This window comes from Poecilia reticulata, linkage group LG7 (assembly GCF_000633615.1).
Source record: "Poecilia reticulata strain Guanapo linkage group LG7, Guppy_female_1.0+MT, whole genome shotgun sequence".
In the NCBI taxonomy this organism is placed as follows: domain Eukaryota; kingdom Metazoa; phylum Chordata; class Actinopteri; order Cyprinodontiformes; family Poeciliidae; genus Poecilia; species Poecilia reticulata.
This window is the reverse complement of record NC_024337.1, coordinates 14,807,902-14,827,679: the sequence shown is the minus strand read 5'-3', so window position 1 is coordinate 14,827,679 and position 19,778 is coordinate 14,807,902. Positions and strand designations below refer to the sequence as shown.

Sequence of the window (19,778 nt, the reverse complement as noted above, 5' to 3'; positions counted from 1 at the left end):
TAAAAAGAGCGGAAGCTTGTAATAAGGAAAAAATGATAGAGGAGCTCATTCCATCAGCTCTTCATGTCTGATGAGCCGAGAAGTTCACGGTGTAATAACTAGCAACGACCGTCAAATAGGTGACGACTCGCATGTTGGGACAGGAACTGAAATCATCTTTTTTTTTTTTTGACTCAATGTGTTGATGAGCAGCATTAATGTTGGCCCATGTAATTAAACACACTGCGTGGATTGTGTCTGCAGTGAGAGCTTTCAGAGATTAGGCCCCATGTTTATGCGTCTATGTGGACGTGAGCTTGGAGATGGTTGCTTAAAACAATGACAGAGATATGACTTTGCTCTGTGGGTGTGGGCAGCATGTGTGTTTTGAAGCAGAGGTGTAATGCATGGCAGGTCATGTTTCCACAGATAAGGTTTTTTTTTTTTTTTTTTTTTTTTAACCTTTTGCTCCATGTTTTTCTGCCTGGTTCTGCTACTCTCTCCAAAATCACCTCTTCTCCAAGAGAGAAGAGGTGATTTTAATAAACAATGACTAAACATTGTAATAAAAAAAAAGACCATAACAGAAATGTTTACTAAATACTTTAAGCTTTCTGTACTCTATATAATTTCCAACAGTCAGGTAATGTGGGATGTAGTTAAGCACATGTTTACCCAATCAAATCTTATGCTTAAAAGTTTTGACCTACTTAAAGTAAAGCCTATTTTTAAGAACACATGGATATACAGCTTTAATTCACTTTTGGATATAATATCAGTCTAGTGGAGCTTAGTCATAGTGATATTTTAAATATATTCTAATTTTATCACATCTAAAATATCTATAAATGTATAACTATTTCACTGTCTGTTGTTTATTATAGTCTAGAAACTTTGTTTCTCATCTGCCCTTGAATTTAGTTAGATTGCTGTATGAAGTATTGGCTTTTGGTATCTTTAACTTACCAAACGTTAAACAGGTTTGCTGTCAAACAGGTTCTGTGTAGGTGTGCAGATCTGATAGAAATCAGACCGGGTGCAAGATCAAGATACTGCATTTAATCACACTTTATTCATGATTTACCAAGTTGGATATTTATATTTTTACGTGGGGCCAGAGTGGTTCAAAAAGCTTTTTTCATTCATAAATGAGTCATTTGCAAATATTTTAACAGCAATTTATGGACAACTGTGTAAGGATTAACTTTAAAAGTTAATCATTGTTGTTAGCAGCACTTCCCTTAACAAGTAATACAGAAAAAACGGTAACACTTTATTTGAAGGGGGGTGAATAAGACTGACATGACACTGTCATAGACATGTCATAACACCTGTCATAAACATGACATAACACATTTGATGAACATGAATAAGCCTTCATGAATATTTATGACTGTCATAAAGCGTCATTCGGTAAATTATGACACTTTTAATACAAAGTTGACATTATTCAAAATGTCTTTATGACAACTTGACATTAACCAAGAAATCATTATTGTTATAAATTTGTCATAAAAGTATTACTGATTGCACTTTAAAAATTGGGTAGCTTTATGTTATTAAAGGTAAAGTTTAAACAGTAATGATTTCTTGGTTAATGTCAAGTTGTCATAACAAAGACATTTTGAATAATGTCAACTTTGTATTAAAAGTGTCATAATTTACCGAATGACGCTTTATGACGAGTCATAAGTATTCATGAAGACTTATTCATGTTCATCACATGTTATGTCATGTTTATGACACTGTGATGACAGTCTTATTCACCCCCCTTCAAATAAAGTGTTACCGAAAAAACTGTACTCGCAAGTCCAAATGTGAATAAACCTGAATATCGCTTATTTATTTATTTATTTATTTATTTTTGGATTATCTACCAGGGAACATCACTCTCCTTTTACTAGATCTGGACAGTGTTATCTGTTTCCCACAGAATTTGCTCAAAAAAGAAGTGGAAAAAAAAAACAGCTGAGAAAGCAATTTCACAATAAGCTTGTCATCAAGCTCGTCAAGCTAATTTCAGAAATAGAACCTCATGACTTGATACGTTGCTGGAAACAAATTGTAGATTTCTAAAAATAACATTTACTAATAAATGTAGCTTTTATCAAGTCATGGTTTTGTTGCACTTTAGATCACCCCTTAAGAATAAGTGACAGCGTGAAGTGTAATAAAGCAGTAATAGAAGTGAAAGATCTGCGGCCATCAAGGAGGCGTCTTAAAATACAATAACTCATTCTTGACATGCTTTAGTAGTTGTTGAATTTTGGGTCTAAATGGCAAAATGTTTTTTTTTTGTTGTTTCTTTTTGCTTTTGCACAGACTTACAGATATTGCATGAATAAATGATTGAAGTGCACACAGGTAGTGTTGCCCCTTACAGTGCTGTACAGGTGTCTGGGTAGCAGGTGATGCGACTCTGTCCAGGGTGGCATCTCACAAGCGGTGGCAATAAACCCACTCAGAAATGTATGTATGTGATTTGTATCCCAAACTAATTTCCTAATGCTTATTTGTATGTTTATATGTCTAAGGTAGGAAAATTTATATATCTATATAGTATTGGTAAATATTGATTGTTGTCAATAACAGAATATTGTTATAAACTCAAATTTTCACATCGGTGCATCTTGTATTTAATTCTCTATTGTGCAAATATGTATGTATGCAGTAAACCTACTGGGTCTAGGGACAGCCGTGAATATGTAAAATCTGCAAATACTTGAGACCCCCTCTAAAAATCCCCATAACTACCTATTTTAATCATTGAAACATCAAAAGCACCTTAATGCATTTTCTTTCGAATATTTTAAATCTACACCATGAAAACATCTGGGTAGGCTGATTTTCTGACTTTCTTCATCGTTGGTGTGGCCTGTCTTGACTGACTTGACCCCTCATGACATGTGAACACATAAAAACCACCCAACTTCATGGGTTGGGTGGTTTATAACTCTTCTAAAAGTCTGTAATGTTTTCTAAAGTGTTCATTAGACATTCTCTCTAATGACGAATTGAGTATTTTGCTTTTATATCAGCGAACTCTCCTGCTTTGGGGGAAGTGAGTCTTTTAAATCAGCCATAAAAGATGTCGGTGCACCTCAGATTTATGGACTTTTTGCAGGGAAAGAAATCGGAAGAAAGGAGTCAGTTATTTTTTTCTTATCTCCGAGAAGATGCATTCCTTAAGAAATCAACCCCAGCGAGTCTCATACCTTCTTGTGTCATGATGCACACTCATTCTGTTGTGTGTGCTATTACATAAGTGCTAGGTGAACTCTGGCAGGACGTGCTGTTCCAGAGAAGCCTGACTGAGCTCAGAGGAAGTTCAGTCAAACCACAGACAAACAGAAAACTAGAGTGCTTTTTCTGGAAAAAAAGGTCGGTAAGAGCATGACGGAGCACATTCTCTTTAAATCTCATCATCTGATATTATATCGGTGAAAGTTTAAATTCATAAGTAGCCCGTCTGTAGATCAGAAGACTTCCTGGCAACGGACTTAAAAGCTTGTGAGGATGTGACAACCTGCACAAACTTGCCTCAAATTGTCCTCTTTAGCCAAAGATCTGATGGCTGTGAGGAAACTGCTGCCAAATTTCACCGCTTGGCTGATTTCTAAACCATCAGTGGTCATGAGTCTAAGTGATTCTTTGAATCTCAACTGGTGCGGGTGTAAGCATCCATTAGTTTGCACCATCAGGAGACCAAACTCTGAGCAGAATGACTGAATTGCCTCTCTCCTTGGTGTGCTTATGGAAAGATTAGTTTTGATTGAGTAATAATTTTGATTCACCACAATAGACTCATCTCCTTTCAAACACATCCACTGCTTCATGGTGATGCAGCCATTCTGTCTGTTCTCGTCTGTGTGTGTGTCTGTGTGTTAAATGGGCATGCCTGTAGGATGTGTTGGAACGGGGGTTCATAAGACAGGTGCCACGTGGCGGTGGACGTGCTAAGCCAAGATGAGAGCTATGGTGGCACCACTTGTGTGTGTGTCCGTGTGTTCTCAGCTGTTTTGAGAGAGGATGTATGTGTGTGTCCACTAATCCAGGGAGATCCAAGAGCTGGCACACAAAAGGGATACACAGACTACACAATCACATGACGTGTGTTTGTTTCGTGCACACTCAGCCCCTCACAGTGCCAGCTGTCCTGCACGTCTCTCACCGTAACTCTGTAAAACCCTCAACATCTTACCAAGTATTTTTGGTCAAGTTTTGTCTCACAAGTTACCTGTGAGACAAAACTAACTTACAGGCAACTTTTTAACAAGTTATAGGAGCTTGTTTTAAGTCAATAACTCATTAATATTGATAAAAAGTGCCTGTTTCACTGGCACATTTAACTTGTAAGATAAAATTTTGTCCACCTTGTAAGTGGAAGAAATTTCCCAGTGGAAGTAGTACCTTTTATCAGTATTCAAGAATTACTGACTAAAAAAAGTTACCTGTAAGTTAGTTTTGTCCTATTTCAAGTATACCAAGATATTTACACTGGAGACTAGACAAAAGTAGTTGGTATAATTTTGTGTTTTTGTGTCCAGTTTGGGATCCTATCTTTACCAATTTAGCCAGATTTCTTTATAGTAGATATGAATCAGAGGTCTACGGTGAACAGTTGACAGTCGTTTGTCCAAGAAGAAGATGTGATATTAAGTAAAATGTTTTATTAAAAAGATTCAAATTATATTATTTGCACATACTCCACAAATTACAGGATCAGCAAGGAAACCCAGGTCTCCAGGTCATTCAAGGCGATCCCTGCAGGTCCTGTTCTGATCATCTCAGCTGCTTGTTTCCAGAATCTTGTTCCTTTAGACCAGTGGTTCTTAACCTTTTTTGAGGTACCGAACCCACCAGTTTTATATGCACATTCACTGAACCCTTCTGTAGTGATAAATAATATATGATTATATATACTAGACTCTAGTTGGGTCACCCCATGATCACAAAGTCTTCTTAAAAGGTAGAGTCTCTGAGAACAGTTCTTCAAAATATAATCAGTGTTTTCAGCAAAGTTGAGCCGACTGTCCAGGAACGACCAAAGGTATTTAAAATTATATTAGTTGTGTTACCACCCCCGCGCCACTAGAGGCAGTACCAACCCCGAAAAGATGCGACTAAGGAGCAGATTTAGAAGTACACCGAAAGCTACAGAATTTGGTAAAAACTGYGAGCTTTGCTGAAGTAAATAAAGACACAAGTTCAAATCCCTGCTGAGAGAGGAGCTCCTTCAATCAGGGCTCCTCCGCAGCACTGATTGGCTAAGCAATGTAACGTGATCCTCTGCAGCAAGTGATGGCAAAGTGGGGCGTCATCACGATTTTACACAAGTGTGACTTTACCTCTGCGGCAGAGGCTCCGCCGAACCCCTGAGACCGACTCATCGAACCCCTATACCCAGGTTCTTAACCTGGGTTCGATCGAACCCAGGTTAAGAACCACCTATCTAGACATAATCAATATGTCATGTTCCATGTAATTGTCTATCGTCTCCTCCACCATCCTGACATCACATGCGAGTTAGAGATACCTGAACTTTTCTACTTGAGACAGAGACTCACAACGTTTCCAGAGGGAGTAGTTGACCTTTTTTTGGCAGAAAATCATGACCCCAGGCTTGAAGGAGCTGACTGTCGGCTCTGCCATGTCAATACAAGACTGTGAACCAATCTAGTTCATGATGACTTGCTTTGGTAGTACCAAGAACCAGACCACTCTTAAGAAATAAGCCAGCTGCCCCATACTCCTACAACACCCCATCCTCAAAATACCAAGAGAGACGTGGACATAAAGCCTCCTGCTGATCTGGAAAACACATGTAGACCACTAAACAAAGTTCCCATAACCCCCTCAGTGGGCCAGGCTCACTATTAGGACAAAGGCCACTCTGCTCTTAACTTTTTTTCCCATCATACAATTTTTCTAACCCTGGTTGCATAAAAGGTTTTTATACATGACCTGCATCCAATCGTCAAGCTCGGCTGTCTGATCTCTATGACAATCCTGGCTTAATGGACCTTACCAGTGGTTTAATTCTTGGGAACTTTTGATTCCCTCCTTTTTTTAGAATTCCCAAAATAACATAACCCTTTCCAGGGATTTAAACCATGGATCTGCATATGCACAGTTTTAAAAGGATAGGAATGTTCAGTATTTGAAACACTAAAACCCAGCACTGACAGAAGAATCTTTCAGAGTTTTTAGTAAGTCTTTTTCCTGCTTTGAACTCTTGAATTTGGCTAAAATCTTCTTTTTCCTCAGCTGCTTGAGTCATGGCAGGAATGTGAACCCCTCAGTGCGGTGCTATGGAGAGCTCACCTATCTGTGCACACTCTTTTTAGATTTGATTCGCTCACCTTTCTCTGCCCTTCTACCTCTGTCTGGGGAAACTCGCTAAAAGAATCGCGGTTTTGATGAAACATCAGGAGATGTTGTAACAGACGTCTGCGTTTTGATCCTTGGGAGATGGTCTGACATCAGTGAGTCAGTGGAAGGAGAGACGCCCAAGTCATTTTTACCTGCAATTTGCTGCAGTAGTTTAGTAAAAAAAAATAATGAGCCGGACGTAGTTAGTACTTAATATGTAGCATTTTCAGAACTGATGGTGATGATGGACAAAAAAAATCTGGGAATGAATAAGTGAGCACAAACGGGAATCCTGCATGGTTTCATGTTGACCTCTCCTTAGTTTTAGTCTGAGTCAGGACTTCTTCTCAGAGTGTGATCTATTCTTGCTTTAAAGCTTGACAGTGGCTCGACCTGGGTGCAGCGACCTTGGGTGTAGGGGAGGAAGTGAGGAGTCTGTGCTGCAGGAAAAGACTCTGGCTCGTGCAACTCGGAGCGGGACTTTAATCTCTGCTGGACCGTCAGAAGGCTTTGACAGTGTGCAGGCCCCAATTAGGTTGCTCGATTGAGCTAGGGGATTTGTACTTCCTCTGGTCTTTTTTTGAGGGTGGATTCACACTAACCCCATTTAGCCTCGTTTATAACATCAGCTCGTTTGCCTAGAAAGTCCAGTTTGTTTGGGAGGTGTGAATGTGTAATCAAACATTGATGTGGACCAAAACAAAATGAACTCTGGTCCATCTAAAACTGTGGATGCAAGTGGACCGTAGACTGCTCCAAAGCAGGAAGTAGACCATAGAGCAGGGAATTCTGGGTAAATATAACCAGAACAAACCTGCTAGTTTGTGGAAGAAGTAAGTCTTTTACCAAGGAAAAAAGAGAAATCCTGCAACCAGTAAAATCTGCCACTTCGTTTTTGACAAAATTCTGTGAAAAAGGAAGTTGCTCTCATGTCTTCAGTGATTCTTGTGCAGTGTCACCACAGATGATGGGGCGGGGGATGGAAATGTTTTTTTAAAGGGTTATTTCATTTCACACAGTGCTGTGAAAGCGAACCACACCAGCTGAAAATGTTGCATCACAATCACTAATGTTGCAATTTTGGTTCCCAATCAGAGTTTACTAGACTATCAGGTGTGAAAACACACTTAGACTGTCTTCAACTTGGACTCACCCAAACTTAACCTCATCTTTCACGAGGTTAAGTTTTCTTCATTACTTGGTGATTTTTCCTCCCCAACTGACCTGGTGATGCATTTAAAGCAGCCAATAACCTGATGTGATGCACACAGTCTTTCAATGTCAGCATATTTCTCTTGAGACAAGTGAGTAATGCTTGTATGATTAGCATCTACCTCTTTTTGCTTTCATGAGGGCTACACTCCCTGTTTAATGCTCCAAAATTTGCTGTTCATAGGCACGCACACACAGTTTGCACAGACACACACTACTCCTCCCGAGCACAAGGAAACAATGTCAGGAAGTACATTAGCAGGACCTCCATTGTATCTCCCCATACGTCCCTTGCTTCCTGAGCCGGCTGTCGGTGCTGCGACACACTGAAGAGTCTACTGGTCCTGAAGGTGGTGGGTAAAGCTGGAGGGTGTGGTTTGATATGTCTGGAACAGAGACAGACGGATTCTTAATCCTGCAGCTCTCAGGCTTCCTAATTTGGACCCACAGCATCTCCCAGTTGCTGACCTCTACTCAGATTTGTGGATTGAGTGTAGGGGGTACAGTTTTGGATTATGTCAGGGTAAGCGGGTCCCAGACCAGCACATGAGGTGACTTTAGAGGGGCACAGATGGTGGGAGTCGCCAAACCTCAGGGCTGCCTGTGGCGGCCTCTGCGGTCGTTTAATTGTAGCAGAAACAATGGTGGAGCAGGGAGCTGTTTATTCTAAAAGTGTGTGACCATGATGGCATTTTCACTCCAGCCCAGCCCTTCTTTTTTTATTTTTTTTTATTTTATTTTGAACGCGTCTCTGTTTCGATGTAAAGACTTTGTGCATTGCTCTGTGTGCAGGTTTGCCACCACCCAGACTGCCAGGACCTGAACAGCAAAAGCCCCCTTCATCTGTGTGATTCATGTGACTCACGATGCCATCCAGAGAGCGCCGACAACATGCACTTTGACCGACACCCCCGATTCGACCTGCAACCTCAAGGTAGATGATTTCTTTATTTGGTACTCCGTTCCCCTCCCCCTCTGCCTGGTAGGGGGATGAAGTCATCCCTCATTACCTCATGACAGGACCTTCACTGTGTAAATATCACGCATGCCAGGTCTTTATTGTTGTCTATATAAGGCAGGTGATGTCAATCATTTTCCCTTTTTGTGCCTAAGCCCTCTGATCACTCACTTTAAAGACATTCTGATTGGCAAGAAGCAGCAAATGCAGTAAATGTTCAGGTGAAACCACAGAAACCTGACTTCAAACCTGACGCATGGCACTGTTGGCTCACTCACACAAAGCTCTGATTGGTTGGTGACTTTCAAACCCTGACTAATCTTTAACAAAGACAACCCCGGTTTCCCATCTAAACCTCTGAGCAGCGGGGAGTGGGCTGTAATCTGAGGATCCGGGGCTTGTGCAAACTAGCCACGGAGGGCGTTTCATTTTTTTCCACCTCCAGGTGTTGACATATTTAGGACATTTCTGCTTTCATCTTATTGCTGTTTGGACAAAACTACTTCTAGTTCTGGGAATTTAAATTTGATGCGTCTAGTTTCGCAGTTTTTCCTCCAGATAAAAACACGTTTCTTCCCCATTTTTTAATTCGGCCATCTTTCCCAAAATATTTCCCCAGAAATTATCGGGATGTTCCACCCGGGGATGATCCCAATAAGACGTTCAAACCACCTCAACTTGCTCCTTTCATTGCGGAGAAGCAGTGGCTTTACTTTGAACTCTCCTCAGATAATTGTCATAATAATCCTTACTCTAATCTTAAGACTGAGTCCAGGATGTAAGCGGTCAGTTAGCTCAGGAAAGATTACAGGCAGTAATATATTCTTTCTTGTGAACAATGTTTTCTTTTTTCTATATGTCTGAAAATGACCTTTTAACCTTCCCCAGATAGATTAGCAGCAACTATTGTTTCTCTAAGAACATTGCTGTTGTCTTTCCTTTTCGGCATTGTATTAACACACACCTGTGTGCCCTGGAGCATCAAACAGACAGAACTCCTCCTTTTATAGAGATGATCACATTTCCTGATGAGTTAATAAATATGCTCACCATGAGCCGCACGTCGTTGCCACTTTCTCACTTAAATCCTGTGCTATCTGATTAGGTTACCACTGTGAACTTTTTCCTGTAAGTTCATATTTGTTGAATAAATTATGTTACAAAATGTTTTGAACTCATGAGGTTAGATTTAGTATGTTTAACTAATACACAAAATTAGGGCTGAAACAGCTTATTGGATTAATCAGGATGAATCGATTGATATTAACTACAGATATTTGCTCAAAGAACAGACTCGGCAGTAATTAAGCCAAAACTGTACCAAAAATATATCAATTTTGTTCAACTAAGAACTCTTCAAGTGATGTAGTTTGAAACTATGCACCATTTGCAAGCCAATGATTTTTTTTCTTTTTTCTTAAATAGTTAACAGATTAGCTCTACACTGTATTGATAAGTGAATCAGAAAGGCCTTCAGATGCATCCTTTGCTACAAATGGTCAAGCATGCACTAAGTAAATACTTTGTTGTTGCACTTTGGGTAATAAAATGTTTTTCTTAATTTAAAACAGAATTGAATTGTTTGCATGTTTGCATTTCTAATATTGTACAAAAGGCTTAAATGAAACATTTACAGAATGTGCCAATTTCTTTAATTTGTCGTAATTGATTACAAAAATGATTGTTGATGTCAGCTCCAGCGTCCACATAAACTATATTATTAAATGAGGCTGTATTGTTTGTATTGGGATCCATGCTTGTATTTTAAGTCACAGCAGGCTGTCTCTAGCACCACAGAGTGCTAATCTTGAGGGTTAACATGGTTTGTTTTTGTGTGTGTTTTAGTAATTTGTGTCAGCTCTGTGGAGTCCAGCGTTTGAGGTAAAATGAGTTGTGATCCAACACAGGGAGTGACTTCTGTGTTTTCTTAACCTCCAGCTTCCATCCTGGCTCGGAACGTGTCCACGCGCTCCTGCCCCCCACGCACCAGCCCCCCCTCCGATCTGGAGGAAGAGGATGAAGGGAGCAACGACCGCGGGTCGGTAACCTTCCTCCCGTGTCCTGCTAGTGTTTTTTTGCACTCCTCCTGCCTCTCAGGCTCTTACTGGAGGATCATTTACAGCCATGAGAAGAGTGTCTTGTGTTTTTAAGCGTCGTGTTTTAAGCGTCGCAGTTTCTTTTGTTTTGAAGAGCTAGCGCTTGATTTTTATAATGATTCATCTTTGCAACTGCTTTGCAGTGAGCGTAAAACGGTGGGGATGAAGTTGGGAAAGAAGAAGCCAAGGAGACGACACACTGATGTAAGTAACTCTCCTGTTTGTTTGTTTTTACGGGATAGCAGTTTTCTTTTAATGGGAGTTTAGAAAATATTCATTCTGGTTCCACACGACTGTCCTTCACCTGAGCGAGTCAGACGGCTCAAAAAGAAGGAGCCCCCCTGTGGATGAGCCGGGAACAGACACCGCTGTGGCCTAACAGTCCATCTGCTCTCTGCAGGACCCCAGCAAAGAGTGTTTCAGCCTCAAGTTTGACCTCAACGTAGACATCAACACAGAGATTGTACCGGCTATGAAAAAGAAAACACTGAGGTTAGACCAGTCAGATGATGGCAGGAGCGAAATGAATTGTGTTAAAAGTGCTTTTTCAAAATGCCTTTGTGTCTTGTGTTGTCAGAGAGGTTTTAGGTCCAGTGTTTGAGAGGAATGGCATCGAGCTGTCGCGGGTCGACCTGTTCCTTGATCAGTCCAATACGCCGCTGTCCCTGCACTTCGAGGCCTATCGTTTAGGAGGACACTACCTCAAAGTTAAAGGTAAAAACTGTCAACCTTACCTTTCATTAACAACCCATCTTCTGCCCAACTCACTGGACTTTTGTCCATTCACAGGTCATAACAAATAACTGGCTAATCAAGGAAAGACGACAGTGCAACGTATAATTGCCATTTCTAAGAAAAAAAAAATCTCGAGGACTTTTTACATTCATAAACATTCACTTATGTTTGAAACTTGGGCTTAATTCCAGCTCATTGTCTGAAGTGGAAAATGTTGCTACTATGCAATGTAGAATTTTCTTACAGAAACCTATGGCAGATGGAGCTTCTTTTGGTACATACATGATATATTTTTAATTTGCACAAATTGAGACGGCTTTTCCTCATTTTTGTCTGTGCAGCACGTCCCGGTGACGAGGTGAAGGTGGCGCAGGGTGTGAAGGACTTTCGGTCGCATAGCCTGCCCATCATGAAGCCTCCTGATGGCCAGAGCCCATACATCCTCACCCCGAGAGAGAAGGTGGCACACGAGTCTCTGGGACGCCGTGAAAGCATTGATCTGCTGGTCAGTTCATGTTTTATTTCCTGCCATGCTGCAGCTCGCCACACCTCCTTATTTTTAACTTTCCCAGCTCTCAAAAACACACTTTGAACACAAACGCAGACACTCCCACAGACTGTTTGGTTCTACCACACCTTTTCCCGATTTTCCATAGCTTCCCTTTTGTTTCTTCCATCCCATAAAACCTCTTCCTTCCTCACCTTCATGGAGGAGCATGCTGGACGATTTTTTATTTTTTTTGTCATCATCGCCTGCTGTTGTGATTAGTGGACCCTGAAACGCTCACTGGTACTTCTACGCTTCCTGCAGCCACAGGAAGCGGCTGTTTTGTAACTGATGAGAGATGCTAAGAGGCTAACTGAGGCCTCTTGATCTACTTGGCTGCAGAACATAAAGGTTGGAAATGAGGCCGCCTGCCAGCAGGTTCAGGCTGTGGCAAATAGGGACACCAGGACTTGAGTTGTGATTCCTAAATCCTGACCTGTTTTAAGCCTTTTAGAAGCAACACCAGGCGTTGGTGTCAAAGTCACAAAAATAAACTTCTGTTTCAAAGAGGTTTGTTTAAATTTACCCTGTAGAGGGGAAAAATGCACTTTACGTCAATCACATCATTTTTTTCCCCCACCTGTTGTTGTAGAAATCTCAACCCAAATCCTCTCGGTTTCTTCCTATGTGATCCATTACTGCGGCAAACTTCTCTCATGTTTGGCTCAGGTTCAGGCTAATCAGGGCTGTCATCTGACCTTTTAAGTGCTTAAAACAAAGTTGTTAATCACCTTTCTCAAAAGTCAAGAGCCACCTATCCACAGGTGAGCTGGATTTTGCATTTACGTGTGCAAGCTGTAAACCAGATGTCTGTTGCTCTGGGCGAACAGGTGGGGGCTCGGTCAAAGCACTTTCCTGCCATCTGTGGAGCTAAATGTTCAAGGTTAGTCATAAAGGCTGAGACAAAGATTGGATGTTGCCAAGGAAATTTTAGTTTTAGTCATCATGTGTCTCATTTGTTAATTTGCCCAAAATCACTACATGTTCCTTGATGAGACGGAGAATGTCAGTGTGTCTACCTGATGTTCTTGTAAGGACTCGTCAGCTTCACTGACGATGAGTGTGGGGTTTAAACCGGAGGTAATCCCAGTTTATTCCTCAGGGTGGCAGTAGCGCTCTTCTTGCATAGGTTGGCTGTGATCTAACAGAAAATTGTTACCTCTGTTGGATTGTTGGTGGCATTAAAATACATTAAAAAATATGAGCAGACAAATCAAGTGGTGATGGCAAGGATAAAATTATGAATCCATTTTTATTCAATGTGTGTAAATGTGCTATTTTGCAACTAAAACAACAGAAATAAGACCATGGCAAAGATTTCTGCCCTCTAATTTCAAATAAATACAACTCAAAACTAGAAAATTGATTTCAAGAATGTAGATTTTGTGCGTTTTTTTTTTTGCTTTTCACAGTAAAAATATGACATAACTTGAACTACTAAAATATTGTGCAAGGTTGTAATTTAAAAGCTATCAAGAGCAAAAATGTTTAGCTCTGGTTTGTGGTGCATAATATTACAAAAAGACACATCAATGGATTTTTTTTCCCCCATTCTGTTCTTTTTACCATAAATTCAGCATGTTGTCTGAAACAGTCCTCAGACTTTGGTCCATATTGGTAGTACAACATCACAAAGTTGCTGCATTTTTGTTTGAATGGAGATTCATGATATAAATCTCCTAAAAGTGCTCTGTTGGCTTGAGATCTGGTCACTGTGGTGATTTATCGGAGTACAGCGAACTAATTTTCATTGTTCAGCTCTGCAAAAGCACAAAACCTTAAGAATTTTCATCTAGCTTCTAGTGCAAGTATATCAGAACATTTGAACTAATACACAGCTACCTAGATGGTAACATTTTAAGTCAGTAATCAGAAAAGGTACTAGTTCCACTGACAGGTTTTTTCACTTACAGGAAAAATGTCTTGTTCAAAGTGTAAAAAGCTGCCAGTGTAGGGCTGTCTGAAATACTCTGGCAGCATTTCCTGTTCAAAATCAGTTACATTCTCCTTTTCTCTCCATTCTGATGCTTTAAACTTCACCGAATCGCCTTCATCTTATCAAGATTCCTAAAGGCATTGAGTTGTTTCTATCAGATGAACAGTTGTACCTAATAAAGTGGCCGGTGAGTGTGTAAATTTATTTGCATACATAAAAACTGTACTATGGATCATCCATGTGGTGTTACAGCTTTCATCTTATCTCATTTTGACTTTTTAATCAAGATTAAACTAATATTTTGTTTCTTAAAATAGAAGAAACAAAAATTTTTTTTTACACATTCCTAACATTTACCAGCACTTTACATAATTTGCTGTCAGGTTTTAATAAAATAAAATTAAGCAATCTTGTGAGAAAAAATCAATTCTTTAAAATCTCAGACAAAATGTCAGCCAGACATGACGGTAAACAAATGCCTTCACTGGGAATCACTGGAGCAGGAAAAGCTCAACAAACTTCTAAGTTGCTTTTACTTTTTTGGCCAGCAGAGGTCGCTGTTTGTTCAAATGATTCCCTGGTTATTTTGATTAGTTCATAAAACCAAAACGGATCAAATCTTGTTCTGAGTTTGTATTTTTGTGCAGATTTTCCTCACCAGTCCCTCAGCATCCTTAAAGGATTTTCCTTAGCAGGAACTCAACATGTGCCGACTTTGAGATATTCTTTTGTTCGAAATTCGAATTTCAAGGTTTTTATTGTATTAATATTACAGTTTACTGTCTCTGGCAGTGTTGTGATTGGCTGCTGAGAGCTCTGTTGATTCAAATTATTTTATAACAGCCACTGAGCCAAGTCCTCTGATCGGTCAAAGATGCATTCCTCTCCTGCTGACTGACCTCATGAAGTGCTGCTGACCCTTTGTCCCTCCATTGTTAAATATTCCATCCTTCTGCAGTGTTTGTGCTGCAGCAGATCATTTTTTAATCCACACATAAAATAAATTCAGACCTGAACTTTTACAGCTTCACTCTGTGGAATCTGAGGTCACAGTGAAGACCCAACAGGAATTTCTACTAACGTCCGCCACATTCATTAGGCAAAGGGGTTAATGCGACTGGCTATGGTTGCATAGTTTTGCCAAACGGAGAAGTGGAGACCCAGCTCTCCAGACACGGAGCAGGAGATGTAACACATCTGCTAAAGTGAAGTCTTTAACCCTTAAAACACTTTTGCTTTACACATTTAATAATGTTGGATCATTATCATGCAGAAAGAAAGCTATGTTATGACACTTTGCAGGCGTTTGAAAGCAAAGCAGGCCCACAGCATCACATATCATCCACCGTGCTTAACATTTTCAAGCAGACGTTTTCACTCAAATTCAACCAATTTAAGCTAAATTTATGGATGATTTGTTGGTGAAAAGCCTAAGCTTCATCTCAGGTGATGAATTCTGTGATAAGAATCAAGTTAAACAAGAATAAAATAACTGCAAGTTTGACACTATGACCAACTTGAGGACTAAATGACATCTCAAATTAAGATGTCAATCAAAAAAATGGATATTGCAGGTCGTCAAGTCCTAAAGCTAAAGTTTGACAGACTCATAACACAAAAACTGATAAATTTAGGTATTAGTCAATATTTCATTTTCTGTATGCAATAATCAAGATAAGCCTACAGATTGTGGTATTCAAGCATATTAATAGAAAATTAGGTGGAAGGAAAAAGTGTAATAGAAAAAGTTACAATGCAGGCAGAAATAACTGCTGCCCACATTTATAMATTTTATAGGAATAGTTGGAGCCAAGAAGAGTGCCACYAATTATTTCTCAATATGACTCTCTTCATCCTAAATAAATCAAAGGTTGGATTTTTCAAAATTGCTCCATGTCAGATTAAAATTACGACATATTTACTTATATTTATTGCCTATACCAGTAATTGTGGAGGGTGCTGCTGCTTCATTGTGCTCGTTTCAACAAACTGAAACCGCGATCGGTTTATAGTCGTCATAAAGATAGCTCTGTCGTCTGGAGCCCAGGGCTGGTGTATAAGCGTGTGCAGTACATTGATCCTTGCTCGCTGTCAGTTGGCCGGGTCATAAAACCTCCCATCTATCTGTTGCCATGGAGCAGTTAGCAAAAACATGATTGACTTATGCGAATCAGGCATCTTGCAGGGTGGTGTCTGTAAACCCACGGCGACATTATTTGATCCAGAGATACAAATCACTGTGATTAGACTCGCATTACGGGTTCAGATGGAGGCTGTTGGCTTTCCCAGGAGTGGATCTGTCATTTAATGGATCCTCCATGTGTGTGTCAAGGTTCAGACCCACAATAAATCACCAGTCTCACAAACACACACACTCACACACACTGCAGAATGTACTGCAGGCTCTTTACAGCTTTAATACATTTTGGTGCCGGTTGAATCTCTGTAGTTTTGTTCAGTAACATCTAAACTCCCATCCAGACAGTTAATGGAGTCTTTGGGGGAAAAACGGAAACGTCATGATTCATTATGAGCCGTAGCTCTTTTCCTGCGTGTCTCCATCAGTTTTAGTTCCAGTGGAGGAATTTTTTTTCCCACATTCCTCATCCGATCATTGGGGATAACAGGGCTTTGTTTATGCCCAGCTTTATTTAAGTCCTGGTACATCATTTCAGGAAAGTGAAGATGTGGACTTTGACTGGGCCATTGCAATAGCTTGATTCTTTGCTTTTTTTATTAGCCAATAGTGGCTATTCAGTGCTTTAAGATGTTAATTACCCAGTTTTTGATTAACTTTGGCCTAATTTCTTTCTGTAATACTTTGACGTACAGAAATGTTAATGGACCGCTCGATGGATACAAGGTGCATCAACCCTCCACCACCATGCTTTGTGTCCAAACTATAGTGTGACCTCCTTTTTTCCCTGACAGTTTGTTCTACTTGTCTTGTAATCAACTGAGAAACAGACTTAAGTGGATCATAATCWTGTTTGGGAACACAGTTTTCTCTAGGCAGCCTTTTTAAACAAGCCAAACTTGTTTTAGAAAGAYCTTTTGGTTTTGATTTGTTTTCTTGTTTCCTGAGCTTTGCATCGTCTGACCCACTGGGAGATCCATCCCTGTGGAGTGTTTTAAAATTATTTTGAAATGACCAATAGCTCTTGCTTCTCTAAGGCCATTTCTAATTTTTTTTTTTCACTTTATGCTAATTTACTTGTAGGGCCAAAGTAGCAAACAATCAGATTTGTGTTTCGTCTCTTAAATCATGTGGAGCCATCCACTGTTTACTCAAAATGACTACACCAAAGGTCAAAAGCTTTCTTTCTTCCATGACTAACTTTTCAAAATAAACAATGTTTGTATTAAGTTAGACAGTGAAACATCTGAGAAAGTGAGAAAGGTACTAAAATGTTTGTTGTTCCTATAAAACTGTTTTTATCGATCACATTTTTAGACATAATATAAAAGGTCAACAGTAGTTGGTGGTTAGTAATGTTAAGAGTTACCTCCTCATACTAAAAGACACTGATACTCCTGGATCTGCCTCAGGGCTGGGTGAGTTTGCTGTGTAACAGACAGGAAAGATGGATACTGTTTCTTTAAATGACTCAGTTCTGGGGAAATTTGTCAGTTGTCACAGAAGCACCTAGAAGCCTTCAGGGATGTAAATCTACAATGAGTCAAAAAGCCCAAAAGCCTTCAGCAGGTGACAGACTATGGTTGTGTTGTTTTAATGACTTGTTGTACTCGGGTTTTGACAGCAGCCTCAGTTTTTGTCACGTTTAGTCGTTTGCCTGGCAGAAGATGCTTGTCATGGCTTTTGTCATTTATTAATTGCTTGCTGTTACTTGATAATGCAGAATCTTTTCACTCTATACATTACACCATATGGGTCAGCAATGTGACTCTGACCTAAAAACATGTCTTATCGACATTATTATAGATTCAAATGACATTTGCTTAATCAGCATCAGACRGACTGGCGAATGTTGTTGCAGTTATGAAGATTTTCACTAAGACACTCTCTATGGAGTGAAAATATAACATGCAGTTTCATCACAATATTTTAGAATATAATTGAACWGTGAGATGTTGTTCTGTCTGCTTTTGCACCTTTTTCGACCACACTTTTTTCTTCCACCAAATTTTCTGTTGATATGCTTGAATACCACAATACGTAGGCTAATTGTAATGATTTTGGCTTGCAGCTCATCATTAAACACCTAAATTCATAATATTTTYATGAATAAATATTGTAGTTTCACTTGGAGATCTGAGATGCATCCACTTTTTGATTTTATTTTTTTGAGCTGCATCTACAATTTAACGAAGATGTAGTGTGAAACTGAAGTATGTGCCCTTTTRCATATAGATCATCAAACTCTATCAGTATCAGACAAAAATGATCAGGGTAAATACAAAAGCAGTTAATTTAGTGCAAAAAAAGCTTTCCAAACTAAACTAGATGTTAAGGTGATGGTCTTGAGTTCTTTGGTTCTGCAAGACTAAATTGATATAGCCATGCTGCTCTCTATCAGAAAGTCATGAAGAAGAAAAAAATATCAGATTGTGTGTTGGGTAAAATAATAAGTTTGGTTTGGACAAAAATCCAGTCAACATGCGTAAACAGACTTTTCACACTCAAACACTATCCGATGTGGCTGAATTGAAGAGAAAAGTGGGTAAAAATTCCCCCACAGTGATGTAAAAACTGAATGAGAGTTATCCAAAATGCTTGCTGGCAGTTCTTTGCTCTCATGAATGGCATAACCAGTTATTAGGGCATAACTACTTTTTCACACAAGGCCAGGTTGGCTTGGAAAGCCATTTTTCCCCTCAAGAACTAATYGTTTGAAAACTGATATTTGAAATAACTTTAACCATCTTCATCTGGTGAAAATCTGTCAAATTTATGTGACCAAAAAAAGCAGAAGCTGAACAGGAATCTGTCATGGGCAGATGCTGTTTAACATGGTAAACATCTGTGAAAGACGTATAATTGTTGGCCATGGCGTCAGCCGTCCGCTGCATTTTTTAAGTAGCATATTAAACCCAGCATGTTTTGGTATTAAACAGTTCTTYGTCAGTTCTAGACATGGATTACCATTTGTAATCTTTGCTTTCTTGTGAATAATGGATCATAATTCGCTCACATTCCAAAACATTGTGAATCACCCATCGTCATCTTCTCTGTTTGCATCTAAAATTGGATTCCCTTCACTGTAGTTTCTGCTTCCAATATCCAGTTTGTCCAGCCACTGCTAGCGTGGGAACGGTTTAATGACTCATGTTTGGCAACTTGCTCTTTCATTACGCTAATAATGAGAAAAGCATGAAACTACCTCAGTGTGCTAGCACCTAATAATTATATTAGCATTTAGCAGAAAGCTGTATTTTCCTCATATGGTGTATTTAGGTGGAGATAAATATTGTGTGTGTTGAAGAGAAAGAGCCTGGAAGACAAAGACTTTCCCTTCATGCCTGAAGGTGGAGATTACTGCAAGACTTAAACACACCTTTATGATTGTTGTTTGTGTGACCGTTGGCCTGCAGCACACCTTATCTGCAGGCTCCGGTCGGCCAGCAGCCACACAAAGGMAGAAACGGCAATGCTTCACAGAGCTCTCCCATCTATTCACTTGGACACATGGGACTACCCTGACTTGTGGAGGTTGATCTACTCCTGATCCCTCAGAAGATAGTGCTACATTTAAACCTTGGTATTGGTGGGATTTCCCATATTTTCTGTGGAAAATGGTTCGTTTTAGTCGCTTGACATCCTGGCACAGCTGGGACCTGCTGCACCTGGACCCAGAGATCCCCGAGTCGCCGCCTCCCGACACAACACAACCGGCAAATTTCACTCAGGTGAGAGACTTGGAGAGATGTGGGTTATTTCACCTCTTGGCAATTTCATTTCATTGCAGTTTTGGTCAATTCGTA

The 19,778-nt window shown here is 39.8% G+C and overlaps 1 protein-coding gene across 4 annotated transcripts in view; it reads left to right on the top strand.

The window, feature by feature from the left end:
* The window catches only part of plekhg5b (pleckstrin homology domain containing, family G (with RhoGef domain) member 5b), a 93,330-nt gene that overhangs the window by 56,792 nt on the left and 16,760 nt on the right, over positions 1-19,778 (top strand). For all 4 annotated transcript variants that reach the window (XM_008414543.2, XM_008414542.2, XM_008414544.2 and 1 more), the window contains 6 exons: positions 8,356-8,497; positions 10,460-10,559; positions 10,761-10,821; positions 11,018-11,109; positions 11,195-11,331; positions 11,694-11,857. In XM_008414543.2, coding sequence (XP_008412765.1) covers positions 8,356-8,497; positions 10,460-10,559; positions 10,761-10,821; positions 11,018-11,109; positions 11,195-11,331; positions 11,694-11,857 — 696 coding nt within the window. The remainder of the gene's footprint in view (positions 1-8,355; positions 8,498-10,459; positions 10,560-10,760; positions 10,822-11,017; positions 11,110-11,194; positions 11,332-11,693; positions 11,858-19,778) is intronic.